The sequence below is a fragment of the Rhagoletis pomonella genome, unplaced genomic scaffold (assembly GCF_013731165.1).
Source record: "Rhagoletis pomonella isolate Grant_MI unplaced genomic scaffold, Rhpom_1.0 Rhpom_scaffold_00003, whole genome shotgun sequence".
Lineage (NCBI taxonomy): Eukaryota > Metazoa > Arthropoda > Insecta > Diptera > Tephritidae > Rhagoletis > Rhagoletis pomonella.
This window is the reverse complement of record NW_023458557.1, coordinates 26,429,990-26,444,419: the sequence shown is the minus strand read 5'-3', so window position 1 is coordinate 26,444,419 and position 14,430 is coordinate 26,429,990. Positions and strand designations below refer to the sequence as shown.

The following is a 14,430-nucleotide window of genomic DNA, read 5'->3' as shown; positions in this document are numbered from 1 at the left end:
AATTTTTAGAAAATCTTTTTCAATGATCCTAGATTTACTAGCCCTGAAACAGAATCTTTATTTAGCATATATTTTTTTATCTTTTGTGAACGCAGTACATAAATATTCAGTTACAACATCAAACATTTGTAGAATATTTTTCCATAACTTTGTACTTTGTGCTCGGGATTTTTAACCCGTTAAATTTGCTACAAACATTCCTGAGCAGGGAAAATATCCGACTAATTTTGGAGCACAAGTGCTATTTTCAGACTTGGATTTCGGGCAAGCACAATGCAGTGAATAGTAGAGCTGGAAAACTATCGATGGCACTATCGATGGTTTTTGACTATCGAAAACATCGATGGTTTTATAAGCACTATCGATAGTTTTCACTCATACATACGGTGACCATCCGTTCTGTTTTTTGCAGGACCGTACTGTTATTTAAAGGTCTGTCCTGCGTAGTTTTTTAAAATAGAAAACCCCCAAAATGTACTGATTTTTTCCAAGTGTCCTGCCTTTGTCCCGCATTTTCTTCGATATTTTAAAATTAACTTTTCCTGATCGAAATAAAAGCAGTGTCGATAACTAATTGATAACTACATAATACTATGTCTCCATTGTGAGATTTAATGAAGATTTAGCCCTCTTACGAGATTTGACGTTAAATCTTTTGAGATTTACCATATAAAATTAAATCTCGAAAAGCAGTAGATTTAAGTTAAATCTTCGTCAAATTTTCAATAATATTGATCAAAAAGTACAATTTGTTGGATGTGGCAACCACAAATTCACATGCCATAAGTCAAATGACATTTGTGTTTTCAATATACAGTTGAGGACATTGAAACATGAAAACATGAATTTTCGTATTTTTAGGGATTTTTATATTTTTGTTAGTTTGGGAGGAAAATTAGTAATACATATTTATATGACTTTGGTTGTAATAAATTAAGAAAATATTATTTTAAAAACTAAAAATTTAGAAGAAATGTTTTATAGTAATATCATGCAGAGTCTTCTCCGCTTTCTATTAAAGATTTACGCGCTGCGACAAAAAATTTATAAATTTCGGTAATGGTTCTGCTTCGATAACATTGCACCGAACATCCTCTAGAACTCAGTTCGTATTCATGATATGCCAAAGGCCCACGATTGGATTTTCGGTTCCCTCCTATGAATAAGAGAGTTCTACAAAAATTTTTCTTTCCGCAAATGTTTTCTACCGTTTTGATAATTTTTCTTAAATTCGGGAAAATGATTCGGAATATGGAACCATTCTTTACGCTTTCCAAACTATATATTATACATACATATTTACCACGAATAAGAAGCCAATAATATTCACAATTCATATAATGAAATTCCGCTTGGTACCTTCCTTTTATCTGTCTGTATATCAATGTCCGCAACTGTATTTATAAAATCATACATAAGCAAACGTCAAATATTTAAAAATGTGAACGTCAAACATATCTCGATGTGGTAATGGAGACGGTTGTGATTTAGCAACTGGATTTATTAAATCTTAATGGATAAATCTCTCAATGGAGACATAGTATAAGGGTAAGCTGGTTTTGAAGGTTCAACTAGTCAATGCGTTCTAAATATTGTACGGTTATGGACATTGGATGACGAGAAATTGAAGACCAGCATCAAATATATCGATAACACTGTTCTACAAGTTTTGTGGTAATCGCTTAAGAAAAAAAATATTTTCCAAGCCAATTTTCTTTTCAAACAAGCGTTTTCGTAATTTTTTCGAAAAACATGTTGGTACATTTCGGATCTATTCGCCAATATCTCAAGAAAAAATTATCCAATCAACATAAGCGACCTACAGTCCTCTTACCAAATATATTACTTTGCCGATTTCGGTGAAAATTATTAGTGTTACAAGCGACCAAAATCGAAAAATTGAAATTTCAATCATTTTCTTTTTACAATAAATGAAAATCTGATGAGAAATGTAGATGTTGCGGAACACAATCTGCACAAAGATATATATTTTTGCTAAGAGCCCATCAATACCTTTCAAGTAATATGTAAAATGCCTTATTATAATTTTGTAAATATTCATTACTAAAAGATTAATACCAAGAAGCAAATGTGATTTATGTTTAAAGTTTAAGTTATTTGAATAGCGCATCCTTTTAATACTTAGTAGGTACAGTTTTCCTTATGTTTGTTTAATATTCATTAACTTTTTGTAAAAATATGGCATTTCTACGTCTACATTCCATTTTAAAAATTTGTGAAGATTAAAAAAAAAATACACATAGGGGCGACAATTTTTTTTTTACGGTGCTGCGCGTTTTCAACCATATAAAAATTTTGTCATGCGTACTTTGTATGGTAGAAAATCAAAAAAGGGTGAGCTATTCAAAGACGAGGAATGTATATATGTAGTATATTTTTGTTATTTTTATACTACGCAATTATATGTAAGTAATTTTTGTTTTTAAATTGTACTGCATTTTCAAAATATATTTATGGTCACCGTAATTATAACTCATATTTTATTTCGTAATATTTTTTAATTTTGTTAGGTTGTACACTATTTGGTCCTGAACGTGGGTTCCTTCCAATTCCATCCTGTCATATTTTTGTATATTTTGACAGTTTCTATTGCACGAATGGTTTTTTAATGCCCTTTTTAAGCAAAAGACAAAACCGACTGCAATTCCCATATAAACATTTAAGGGTACCGTTAACTTCTTCATGATCGAATGAGCGGATATAAACCAAATTAGTACGAGACCACCTCTACGATACCACCTTTCTTCGGTTAACGTGGTCCAAAGTTATGCGGTAACATACACACAAAAAAATAAAAATATTCCGACGAATTGATAACCTCCTTTTTTTTAAGTCGGTTAAAAGTATTCCAGAATAGGATTGAAAATAATCCACAGCCAGGTCCAAAAAGTGTACAACCCAATAAAATTGAAAAATATTACGAAATAAAATATGAATTATAGCGCTAAACCACATATCAGAACAATCAGTTGTGTGGGAACTATACGTTATAATGAACCGATTTCCATGATTTTCAGAAAAAGTTAAGGTTATATGAAAATAAAGTCATTTGCATAATTTTATAAAAATAATTATAAAACTGAGGGAATTATAAAAAAAAAGTTAAGCAAATTTTCAAGTACCGTTATCTCGAAAACCGGAGTCAATCAAAACGGGGGACGCCATTGAATTTAAAAAATCCCAATCAAGGAAGTTCAGCTAATAAACCTTTTCCCAGAAAAAAAGTTCGAAACCTGAGCACAGTGTTATAAACGACGAAAAATTCACTTTCAGAGCTCTAAAACTTCACTCCTATGAGGTGATTCAGTTACATACATACACATGTAGGTTAGGTTAGAAATTAAACATTAATTTTATTAATTTTGCTGATTAAAATTTGTTATTTATCTTCATTTTTAATTATTTTAATACATGAAATTATTGGTATGATTGATAAAATATGATACTTGTATATACTTGTGACTCAAGGGTGTTAAAATATCTTGAAAATACCGCATCAATTACTGTGTTTGAGCTTGTAGTTTGAGCATTTCTATTTGTATATATTCCTAAATTTAGTTTTTCCTCGAGGAATATAATCAGTGGTTTTGCTTCATCTGTCGCTAAGTTTACGTTTAAGTCTTGAATACATAAAACATACCATCTTTTTGCAAAACAGGAAGCTAAATTCATTTGTTTGACAATTCCGGTTACGCTCGTCTTACGCTTCTCTTTGTATAAGCTTGTATTATATTATCCATATATATCGTCGTTTAAAGTACAAAACCGCGTATGGTCGTTCTGCGAAACCGCGTCACTGAAATTTTTTGCCAAAAATTCGATTTGCTCACACAAGCTCTTGGCTCAATCGTTATCCATTCGTCCTGAAATATACTAGCCAGAAATGCGATTGCCTTATAAAAAAAGAGAACCATTTTGGAATATGAGTGTTTTTACTCTGTACGTTGATAAGCGGTTTTTTACTTTAAACGACGATATAGGCCAATACCATGCAATCCCTGTTGCGCGAAGATACTGGACAAAATTCTTGCCCACAGGTTATGGTGGCATATCTCTACAGGCAAGCTTATCAATAGCCATCAAATGGGTTTCAAAAAAGGAAAGTCAGTTTCAGATTGCCTAATATATTTAGATTATCTGATCGCAAATTCCCTTGTCCGTAAACACCATGTATGAATTACATATATCCTTCGATTTCACTAAAACGTTCGAAAAAAATAGGCGTACATGTAATCATTGACCGGCTTATGAAATGGAATGTAGGCCCCAAAATTATCAAGTATATTAAAAGCTTTATGCTTAATCGAAAAATTATCGTCAAAAACGCTCACGGTTATTCCGCTCCTCTACCCCTAGCTAACGGTATACCACAAGGCTCGCCGCTCTCAGTTGTATTGTTTATCATCGCTTTCAAGAGACTTAATGATATCATATCACTAATTATAATTGTCAAAAAAAAAGATGTATCAATCTATATATTTAGCATAATTAGAGACATAAATGACTGGTGAGAATATTCTGTAGCCAAACTCTCATTACAAAAATGCAAACACCTACACATCTGCAGAAAACATAATTGCGCATGTGAAGTCCACTCTGGCACCCTATTTATCCCTTCTGTGACCCAACTTAAAATATTAGGAATGGGTTTTAACCAGAAATATAACTAGAATGACCACATTTCATACTTGTGGATGTCCTTAATAAAGACATTAAACGTTATTTAATGCCTTTCCAGTAATAAGAGCCAATTTCAAATTAATATTCAAACGGCTCTTAAGTTTAATTGTGGATTGTTGTTTAAATGCCATTTAGCTTTCGTTGGGTTTCAGATCAACTTTGTTTAAATATGCCAAACAATTGGCAGCATTGCTAGTTGTTCCTGTAAAGACACCCCACTTGCTATAATAATAAATAATATTAGAAAACAAAATCACTCGCCTATACTAGTCAGAACTATCGACACCTGTAAAACAACGAATTTCCCCACATCCCGCGTAACACCCTATTCCTCCTCTCGTCCACTATGGCATTTCGATCCTTCTTCCATAAACACAAGCCTATACACATTCAACAAAGACCCTACCCCATAAATAGTGTATCAACAATATTTTAAGTCCCTACTAACCAAATTTCCCAACTACTCCCTCATATTCGCAGACTGATCAAAGACATCAACTACCACAGCTTACAGCATTACCACTACAAAGACTGTCATTAATACATCTCTCCTACTCGAATATTCGTCAGTCTTTTCATCAGAGACCATTGCAATTTCACAAGCAATTTCGCTGTTAAAAAGCCGCAAAAATAAGCATTTAATCTGCACTTACTCCCTTTCAGCCCTAGAAGCCGTTAAAAATACCAGCAACAGCAACCACTTCATCAACAAAATTCGAAATCACCTGCTTGAGCTCTTCCCAAAAGTAATATTACTTTGGATTCCGGGACATGTTTCCATCCAAAGAAATGAATTTGCAGACGAAATAGCAAAATCTGCCACCAATACACCTCTCCTCACATCCCAAAACTATAACTTAAACACATTAAAAACCTGATAAAACTTGAAATATTGAGACCATTCTATACCAAGATAACTCATCTACACTATCTTACACAATTTCAACGTCCCCTCTGCCCCTATTGCAATACAAACACACCCGTCCACATCGAACATCTCTCCCGGAGGGGCCTTGATTCCTTTTGGGGATGGTTACCATAGCTGGACTCTAAGCTACCGGGGGGTCGGCTGGTCCCGGATAGCCGGACGGCCTGTAGTAGCAGGTTAGTTGCGAAATAAGTCTAAACGAATAAGTAACCCCCGGCGATGAGCGACAGGAATGGAGGATGCGGTACAAAAGCTAGCAAGTCCGATGAAGTTCCTGTGACAGTGGCGAGTCGACACCGCCTCTTTGAAGTATGTGCTCCCTCATCAAGCATGGGCTTGATGAGTAACAAAAATCCAGGCGCGACGGATCCACAATGGGCGGGTTCCTGGTCAGTGTCTGTTCACCATGCCAGGTGCGGCTGATATTATAACCTGGCCGTTATACGCACTGGGAATCCCTTGAAATCTCGATAGTGACTTTTCCGCTAGTGGGACGAAGGGAGTGATGTGAGCCTGCTCTGTCGAGATGTCAGCCGCGGTGTGTATCAGTAACCAGCCCCTTCGGGCCCTGGTCACGAAGTGTGCATTGGACGCGGGAGCCTGCATTCCTCCGGGCGAACGCCGGTCCGTCCGTGTTTTCCGGGACTAGTAAAGCGAAGGGCTCGAGGAACTGGGGCAGGGCATTGTCCCCAAGGGTATACCCGTTCCTGTCTATTTCGGCCCGCCCCCTGCACATAATGCGCTGGAGAACATAAACTAATGGAAAAAAATATGAGAAACAACACGATAAACAACAACAATAGCCGCAGCAACATATACGGCATCATAATGAGCAGCTCCATTGAAAGCTTTGATGACGGTAGTGGCAAGGTGTCCGAGGCAGAACCGTCCATGAGAATACCGATTTCGGAAACGGACCCTTTCAAGCGCGCATCACGACTGGTTCGGTCGCCTACAAAGGTGCTCAACGTAGAGAAGTCAGTAAGAGCGAGGTCGTCACACCAGCTTTCCAGGATAGGACGTCACAGGCGAAAGCAGTGCATTCTCATCCTAATAGCAAAATTACAAGCAAGTGCACATGAGAAATACATCAGAATAAAAGAAGACAGACGGAACGTCCTCATTATGCCACCCCAAAGAGGCCCCACGCCGAGAACCATCCTAAGAACACCACCTAAGAAGAACAAAACCTCACATGAAGAGATGCCAAGGAACTCAGTAAACATCTTGAGTAAGGAGACGAAAGATGAACGCCCTACCAAGAACAAAGAGAAGGAGGTGGAAAAAGGAAAACTCTGGACAGCGGTGATAGCGCGAACTGGAGATATGTCCTACAGCGTCATCTTAAGGGCGATCAAAAAGAGGATGCTTTGCAAAAACTTGGCGAGAATGTATCTCGAATTAGGAAGACGGCTAAAGGCGATCAAGCACAAATAAGAGTGCTTACCCACGAAGTAATGGTCGAAATTCGGGACCTTGATGAGATCACCACGAAAGAAGACATTACCGAGGCCACTCGCACCCAAATAAAGGATTTAAACCATTTCGGCGAACACTCGATCACTGGTAAGCCTTCCGCGCTGCAGGCAAGGCTACTGCTAGACGCACGGAAAATAAAGATAGGCTAGGTAGTGTGCAGGATAAGAGAGAAGCCCAATCCAAAAAAATGCTTTAGGTGTCTTGAATACGGACATCTGGCGAAAGCGTGCAGCAAACCCAGAAGACAGAAGTCAGTGCTATCTGAAGTGTGGAGAAAAGTGGCCCTTCGAGAAAGCGTGCAAGAAAAAAGCGACCTGTAGCGCGTGCACGAACAAAGGAAGGGAAAACTCGGATCATCAAATAGGTAGCCGGAAATGTTTCCTTTACCAAGAAGCGCGCAAAAGGTCCAAAAAATGAGAGTCATGCAGCTAAATCTAAGTCATTGCGAGGCAGCCCAGGAACTTCTTATGCAGACTGTGTATGAGGAGAAAGTGGATGTAGCAATAATTAGTGAGCAGTACAAAAACATGGACGCCGCAACATGAACATCTGATTTCACAAACAAAGCCGCCATATGGGCCTGTGGAGGCAAAGCTTTCAAAGAAAAGCCGCTATTATTACACGCCGGTGAAGATCTGTGGGATCAATTTCTATAGCTGATACTTACCACCGAGCGTGCCACAAAGTGAATTTGAAAAAAACCTGGACCAAATGATACGAGAAGCCCTGACTACTACGATTAACGTGGTAGCAGGCGATTTCAATGCGTGGGCGATGGAATGTGGCAGCATCTGTACGTACAAACGGGGAGGCGCTCTGCTGAAGGCGTTTTCGTTGCGTAGTGCTGCTAAACACTGGAAACAGGAACACTTTCGAAAATAATGGTCGTGGCTCCGTTATTGACATCACGTTCGCTAGCAGTTCCTTAGTGCGGTAAACAAGCTCGGAGGTGGCAGATTTCTATACACATAGTGACCATTTTGCTATTATGGTCGAAATCGGAAACAACGCACAGAGTCGAAAATATGCCCTCACCAGAAAGGTACAAGATAGGTAGATTTGTTAGAGGATGTGCACTGCGACCTTAGGTCTATTGTGCCCTCGGAGCTCATCACAACACCTCGTCCAGCCCCAGTGCTCTGATGAAACCGAGCAGTTTCGAGGGCTGTAGAGAGTGAATGTCTGAAGCTTCGGGCCACAGCTTCCCCAAGTGTGTTTGCCTTCTTCTCGACACCGCGTCACATTCTAAGAGGATGCGCCGCGGGGTTTCTGGGACCCTGTCGCAATAGCGGCAGGAATCGTCTGCGCTAATCCCTAACGTATGCATATGGGCCCGCAGCCTGCAGTGACCAGTTAGCAGTCCTGTAATAAATCTTAAATTAGTCTTGTTAAGTGTAATTAGTTCTCTGAATCTTCTGGGATTATAGCTTCCTAGAAGTTCTTTCGCCTGCCTTAGTCCAGACGTATTCTTCCAATGTGTTCTGATCAGGTTTCGTTCCTCTACTCTTAACTCTTCCCTGAGAGTGTGAGGACCAACTGCAAGGAAGGGTTCTGGTCCTATGGGTCGAGTGGCTGCTGCTTCCCTAGCGAGCTTGTCAGCATCCTCGTTGCCCTGTACGCCTTTATGGCCCGGGACCCACATCAGCTGTACTGTGTTGAGTTCCCCCAGGGCGTTTAGTCTCTTTACACATTCCCATACCAACCGTGAATTAATTTCACACGACAATACGTCTCTCAGTGCAGCCTGACTGTCGCTGCATATGACAATGTGTGGGATAGTTCCCCAGGGGAATGGAGATATTGGCTTGGGGGCCATGTATTCCTGCCCCTATCCCTTCGTCGGTTTTGGAGCCATCCGTGAACCACCTTTGGGTATGGGGCCGAAAGGTGTTATCTAACATTGTCTCGCTCCAGGTTGCCTTGCTCCCTAGTTCGGTTCCTAAACTTTTTCTCGAAGGTTCTTAGCCTAACCATGTCGTCTCTATTGAGCTGGGAGATAAGAATCTTGCTTTTGATTTCCTCTCCGAGTCTGCTCGAGGCCACCTTGCCTTTTCCAGTGCCCTCCCTCATGAAATTTAGGAGGGCTTTTTTGGCGGTTTGTTCTGTGACTATGTGCAGTGGCGACAGGTCCAGGATTACCTCCAGGGCTGCAGTGGGACAGGTGCGCATGGCACCTGTTATACAGGTGCACGCCAGTCGCTGCAGCTTGGAAAGCGACGCCCTTATCGTGTTGAGGGCAGCCCGCTCGGACCATGCCACTGCTCCATATGTAACTATTGGCCTGACAATCATTGTGTACATCTATCGTAGGATGTAGGGGCTGCACCCCCAAGATTTGCCGGCCAGTCTCCTGCACACCATTAAAGCTCATGTGGCTTTTGTTACAGCGTACTCAAGTGCTTATTCCATAGCATTTTGCTGTCGAAGATGACTCCTAGATACTTTACTTGCTACATATTTCTATCTCTATGCCTCCTAATGTTATAGGGTGCATGCCTGGAAGGTTTCTTCTCCTAGTAAAAGTAATAACGGCTGTTTTGGCGGGGTTTATGTTAAGGCCCACCGTGCCACACCATCTTTTAGTTAGGATAAGTGCTCTTTGTACAATGTCGCAGAGGGTGCTTTCAAATTTGCCCCTCGCTATAATTACTATGTCGTCCGCATATCCTTGGCACAAAATGCCGTTGTTGGATAGTAACTCAAGTAGTTCGTCTACTAGTATACTCCAAAGCAGGGGAGACAGTACGCCCCCCTGCGGGCAGCCTTTTACCGTCATCAACTGTATGATTTTATTGTCAGCTACGGTCTCTGCCAGTTTTGTTCGCAGCATTGTACTGATCCATCTTCGAATCGGGATGTCTACGTTCCTTCTCTCTAGAGCTCGATCTACTGCCTCGTGTGAGGTATTATCAAAGGCTCCTTCAATGTCTAAAAACGAACAGAGTGTTACCTCCCCCCCCTCAAGTGCATTCCGTATGGTAGTTGACAGCTGGAACAGCGCTGTATCCGTCGACCTACCTGCACGATAGGCGTGTTGCCCATGATGTAACGGCAATGACGTCAGGTTGGTGGACCTTATGTGGTTGTCTATGATCTTCTCCATTGCCTTAAGAAGGAATGATGTTAGACTAATCGGGCGAAAAGATTTCGCCAGCGAGTAGTCTTTCTTGCCTATCTCAGGAATGAATTTGACACAGGCTCTCCTCGACGACTTTGGGAGATACGCTAGTGCCAGGCTTTCCCGCATGATTTTGATTATAATCGGGGTAAGCAGATCCAGTTCTTTCTGGAGTAAAATCGGCCATAAGCCGTCCACCCCAGGGGTCTTATAGAGCTCAAACGAATCGATGGCCCAACGTACGGTCGACCAGGTGAACAGGCATTTTGCCGTCTTCCAGTCCTCTGATGCCGGCTTATGATATTCATCACTATCCTCTGCTACCGGAGTCAATGCTCCTGGGAAGTGTGTTGTCAGGAGGGCCAGGGCCCTCTCTTCCTCACTTTTGGTGTAGCTGCCATCTGGTAGTTTTATCGCCATATGGTTTTCACCTGTACCTCTAGCTAGTGCTCTGTGCAATCTGGCAGCCTCCGGGGTGGAGGTTGATGCCTTCACAGAACATTCTAAAACTGTTTCTCTTGGCTTCGCGAATCGCTTTATTATAGGTGGTTAGGGCTGACAAATAGTCATCCCAATTCCCAGTACGTTTCGCAAGGTTAAAGAGTTTTCTGACCTCTTTCCGGTGACCTGAGAGGTTGGAGTTCCACCATGGGTTTCTATTCTGTCCTTTTGGTGAAGTCAGCCGACAGCTTGATGTATAGGCATTCGTTATTGCCTCATTTAGGCTGCCGACCTTCGCCTCCAATTCCACCCATCGCTTAGCCCAGAAAGGTACAAACTAGAGGGTGGAAAGTCCAAACACTTGACGAAGAACTCTTCAGACCGATGATTGAGGAGAACACGGCCAGCGCAGCAGATACGGAATGACAGGCGGAAGTTCTGGTGGGACACATCAGCAAAGCATGTGACGCCGCTATGTGCAGGAAAAAATAAGGCGCTTACAGAAAGCCTGCATACTTGTGGAACGAGCAAATTGACATCTTAAGAACGGAATGCCACAAAGCGAGACGGATTTGCCACAGGAGATGATAATCCGTGGGTTGTTGCGTACAAACTGGTGATGAGGCAAATTAAAGGCGATAAAGGGTAAGCGGCAACCTGCCCCATCCTACTAAAAAAGTGTTGTGGAAACTCTCTTCCCTGCGCAAACTATAAGAACGACAGCTGCTAGTAGAACAACCTGCGGTAATGGGCGCACCGTTAGTCACTGGTGAGGAAGTATTCCAAGCGACGGAAAGGTTTGGCAATGCCAAAGCATGGATGGAATTCCAAGCAAAGTGCTAAAGGTTGCCATTAAGCACAATACCAGCCCGTTCACAGACTTATTTGAGCGGTGTTTGCGAGAAGGAGTCTTCCCAAAAATCTGGAAGAAGCAAGTTGTTGCTGAAACCGAATAAACCTGCCGGGAAACCAAGCTCGTACCGACCGCTTAGCATGTTGAACACGCTTGGAAAAATACAGGAGTGACTTATTTGTGTACGACTAGAGCAACACCTATATGAAGAATCCTAGGGCCTCGCCGATAACAAATATGGATTCCGAAGATAGAGGTCAACCATCGAAGCAATTAAGAAGCTCACTGATATCACAAGCAAAGCAATGGAAGGAACTAGATGGATGTATGGCACGAAAGTATACTGCGCGGTAGTAACGTTCGATGTTAAAAATGCTTTCGACTCGACCTACTAGCCCCACATAATGAGCGCTTGGAGTGCAAGAAAACACCTCCCTATCTGCTGAGAGTTGTTTCCAACTACTTGTCAAATAGGCTCCTTCTCTACGACACCGCTGAAGGACCAAAAAGTAAGTTGTGGCGGGTGGAGTTCGACAGGGCTCCGTGTTGGGACCACTGCTGTGGAACGTACTCTACGATGGAGTTCTGTGCCTACCACTACCAAGGGAGGTACAAATCATCGGGTACGCTGACGATATCATAGTAACAGTAATGGCTAAGGAATTCAACAAAATAGAGATTCTATGCAATAATACCGCGCAAAAAATCAAAAACTGGCTCACGGCAACAAAGCCTCAACTAGCGGGCAAACAACTGATGTGGTGTTGATTACAAGCAGGAAAAATATAGAAAATGCTAGCAGTCGTTGAAGTACTTGGGCGTGATGATAGGCGCGAGGCTCAACTAAAAGACGCACATCGGAAAAGCTTGTGCATAAACGGCAAGGGTTACGGCGGCGCTAACGTGGATAATGGCCAACATTGGCGGACCAAGTCAGAGCAGGCGAGCACTCCTGGGTAAAGTGAGTCAGTCTATACTAATGTATGCTGCGCCAATCTGGGGGACAGCGCTTCTGCAGAATACATATGCCAAGACAGCGAAGTCAGTGATCTGGTTAAACGCTATCAGGGTTATCAATGCGTTCCGAACTTAAGATAATTTTCGACAAGTCAAGAAACATCGGCAGGCGAAAAGAGTTAAAGAACGGAAAGAAGAAAGACAGACTAGCTTAAACGAGTGGTAGAGATGCTGGGATGCGACGATGAAAGGAAGGTGGACGCACAGGCTAATCCGTAACGTTCAAGCGTGTGTTGAAAGGAAGCACGGCGAGACTGATTACTATATAACGCAGTTTCTGACGGGTCACGGCTGTTTTAGAGAATATCTGAACAAATACGGACACGATGATGGGACAAAGTGTTCTTTCTGCGGTAGTAGCTGTGAAAATGTGCAGCACATTTTCTTTTCCTGCCCGAAGTATGACGCCGACAGAACAGACCTAGAAAAGCTTATAAATGATCGAGTGACGCCAGAAAATATTGCGCGCCACACGATGCAATCTAGAATGGTGTGGACTAGAGTCAAAGCGTGGTCCGCTATAGTTCTTCAAGAACTAAGAAGGAAATAGTGGAAGCTCAGTACCGATAATAGAAGACGGAACGAGAGGTAGGCCCGAAAGGCGTGTGTGAAGAGCCACTTGGGAACGCTACGCCTTGCGACGTAATACCTAACGGCGGTTCTGCAAGGCTAAATACAAGCTTTAGACGTCGGAGTAAAGGGTTTAGTACGTAGGCGCGCTGTCGCGCAAGTCCTGAATTATGCGATAGCATAGTCTGGGCGTGGTCCGGAATGAGGTGTACCCTTAGCGGACAGGATGATGAATCGTACCTAACATCTTTGGAAAATTCCCCCTCCGTTGCAAAAAAAGAACATCGAACATCTCTTAAATAACTTAATGCACTAACGTTAACCACATAAGAAAGTAAATTTTCAAAAGTACTGTCCCTTCTGTCCTCAGTTGACCGCACTAACTTATACCACCAAATCTAACTGCACAGAAAGTATTCAATCAAATCTGTAGCGTAAGGACTGAGTTGCTATCGCTAAAAGATACTAGCTTGTAATTTTAATTATAAGTTTAGTTCGTTTAAATAAATAAACTTTATTTATTGAATGTACAATATTTCATTTTAGCCCCCAACCTGTGGATGCATCTTCGACAAATCAGAAGCAAATCGACATTAGTAATAAAGATTTTTTAGGAGGATTGAAAAACAGATTTCAATTTTTAAACCAAAATCTCAATTTGGAAGTCGATCCGAATGCTTTGAGAGGAAGTGCACAAATCGGTGACGATTTTAGTTATTCGTCGGACAGTGATGGCTACAGTTATAGTACTCCAATGTAAGTTTTTATTAATTTTTCAAGGAAAATGATTTAAAGTGTCTTATTTTATTTTTAGACAACAATTCGAAACGCCAATAAAAGTGCCATCACGTGAATATTTACCCGCAAAGCAGTAGTTAAGAGGACGACATTAATAAATTTAAATTGATAATGTATATTAATAGTATCATTGCCATTTCTAGTGATATTAGAATAAAACTATAAAATTTTTTGAGTAATGCTCCAAATATTAGTCCAGCGGCATCATTCATGCTGGTTTAAGCGCAACCGAGACGATTGTAACGTAATCGATGAAAAGCAAGACAAAGACGACCGATGGAGTAATGAAATCGCAATCAGAGACGTTGTCGTCTGCAGACGAATCATTCGTGTTGCCTATCGTTCGTGAAACATAATAAGGCAATAATGTAGCGTTTTTGCTGCATTTAAAATGCAATATTTAGCACTTTTGAACTTATGTTTTCGAAGAGCGTTCATGATATCGCATTTAGCAAATGTACATTTACGCGAGCTCGAAATCATATGCTTTTGCCGCGTTCCAGTCGATTACTCGGATCCGCATCT

At 41.3% G+C, this 14,430-nt stretch overlaps 1 protein-coding gene across 1 annotated transcript in view; it reads left to right on the top strand.

The window, feature by feature from the left end:
- The window catches only part of LOC118735098, a gene marked incomplete at its 5' end in the record, with an annotated part of 58,184 nt that extends 44,096 nt beyond the window's left edge, over positions 1 to 14,088 (top strand). The window contains 2 exon segments of the mRNA XM_036464716.1: positions 13,654 to 13,863; positions 13,922 to 14,088. Of these exon segments, the coding sequence (XP_036320609.1) occupies positions 13,654 to 13,863; positions 13,922 to 13,982 (271 nt within the window).
- Between the last annotated feature and the right edge of the window lie 342 nt (positions 14,089 to 14,430).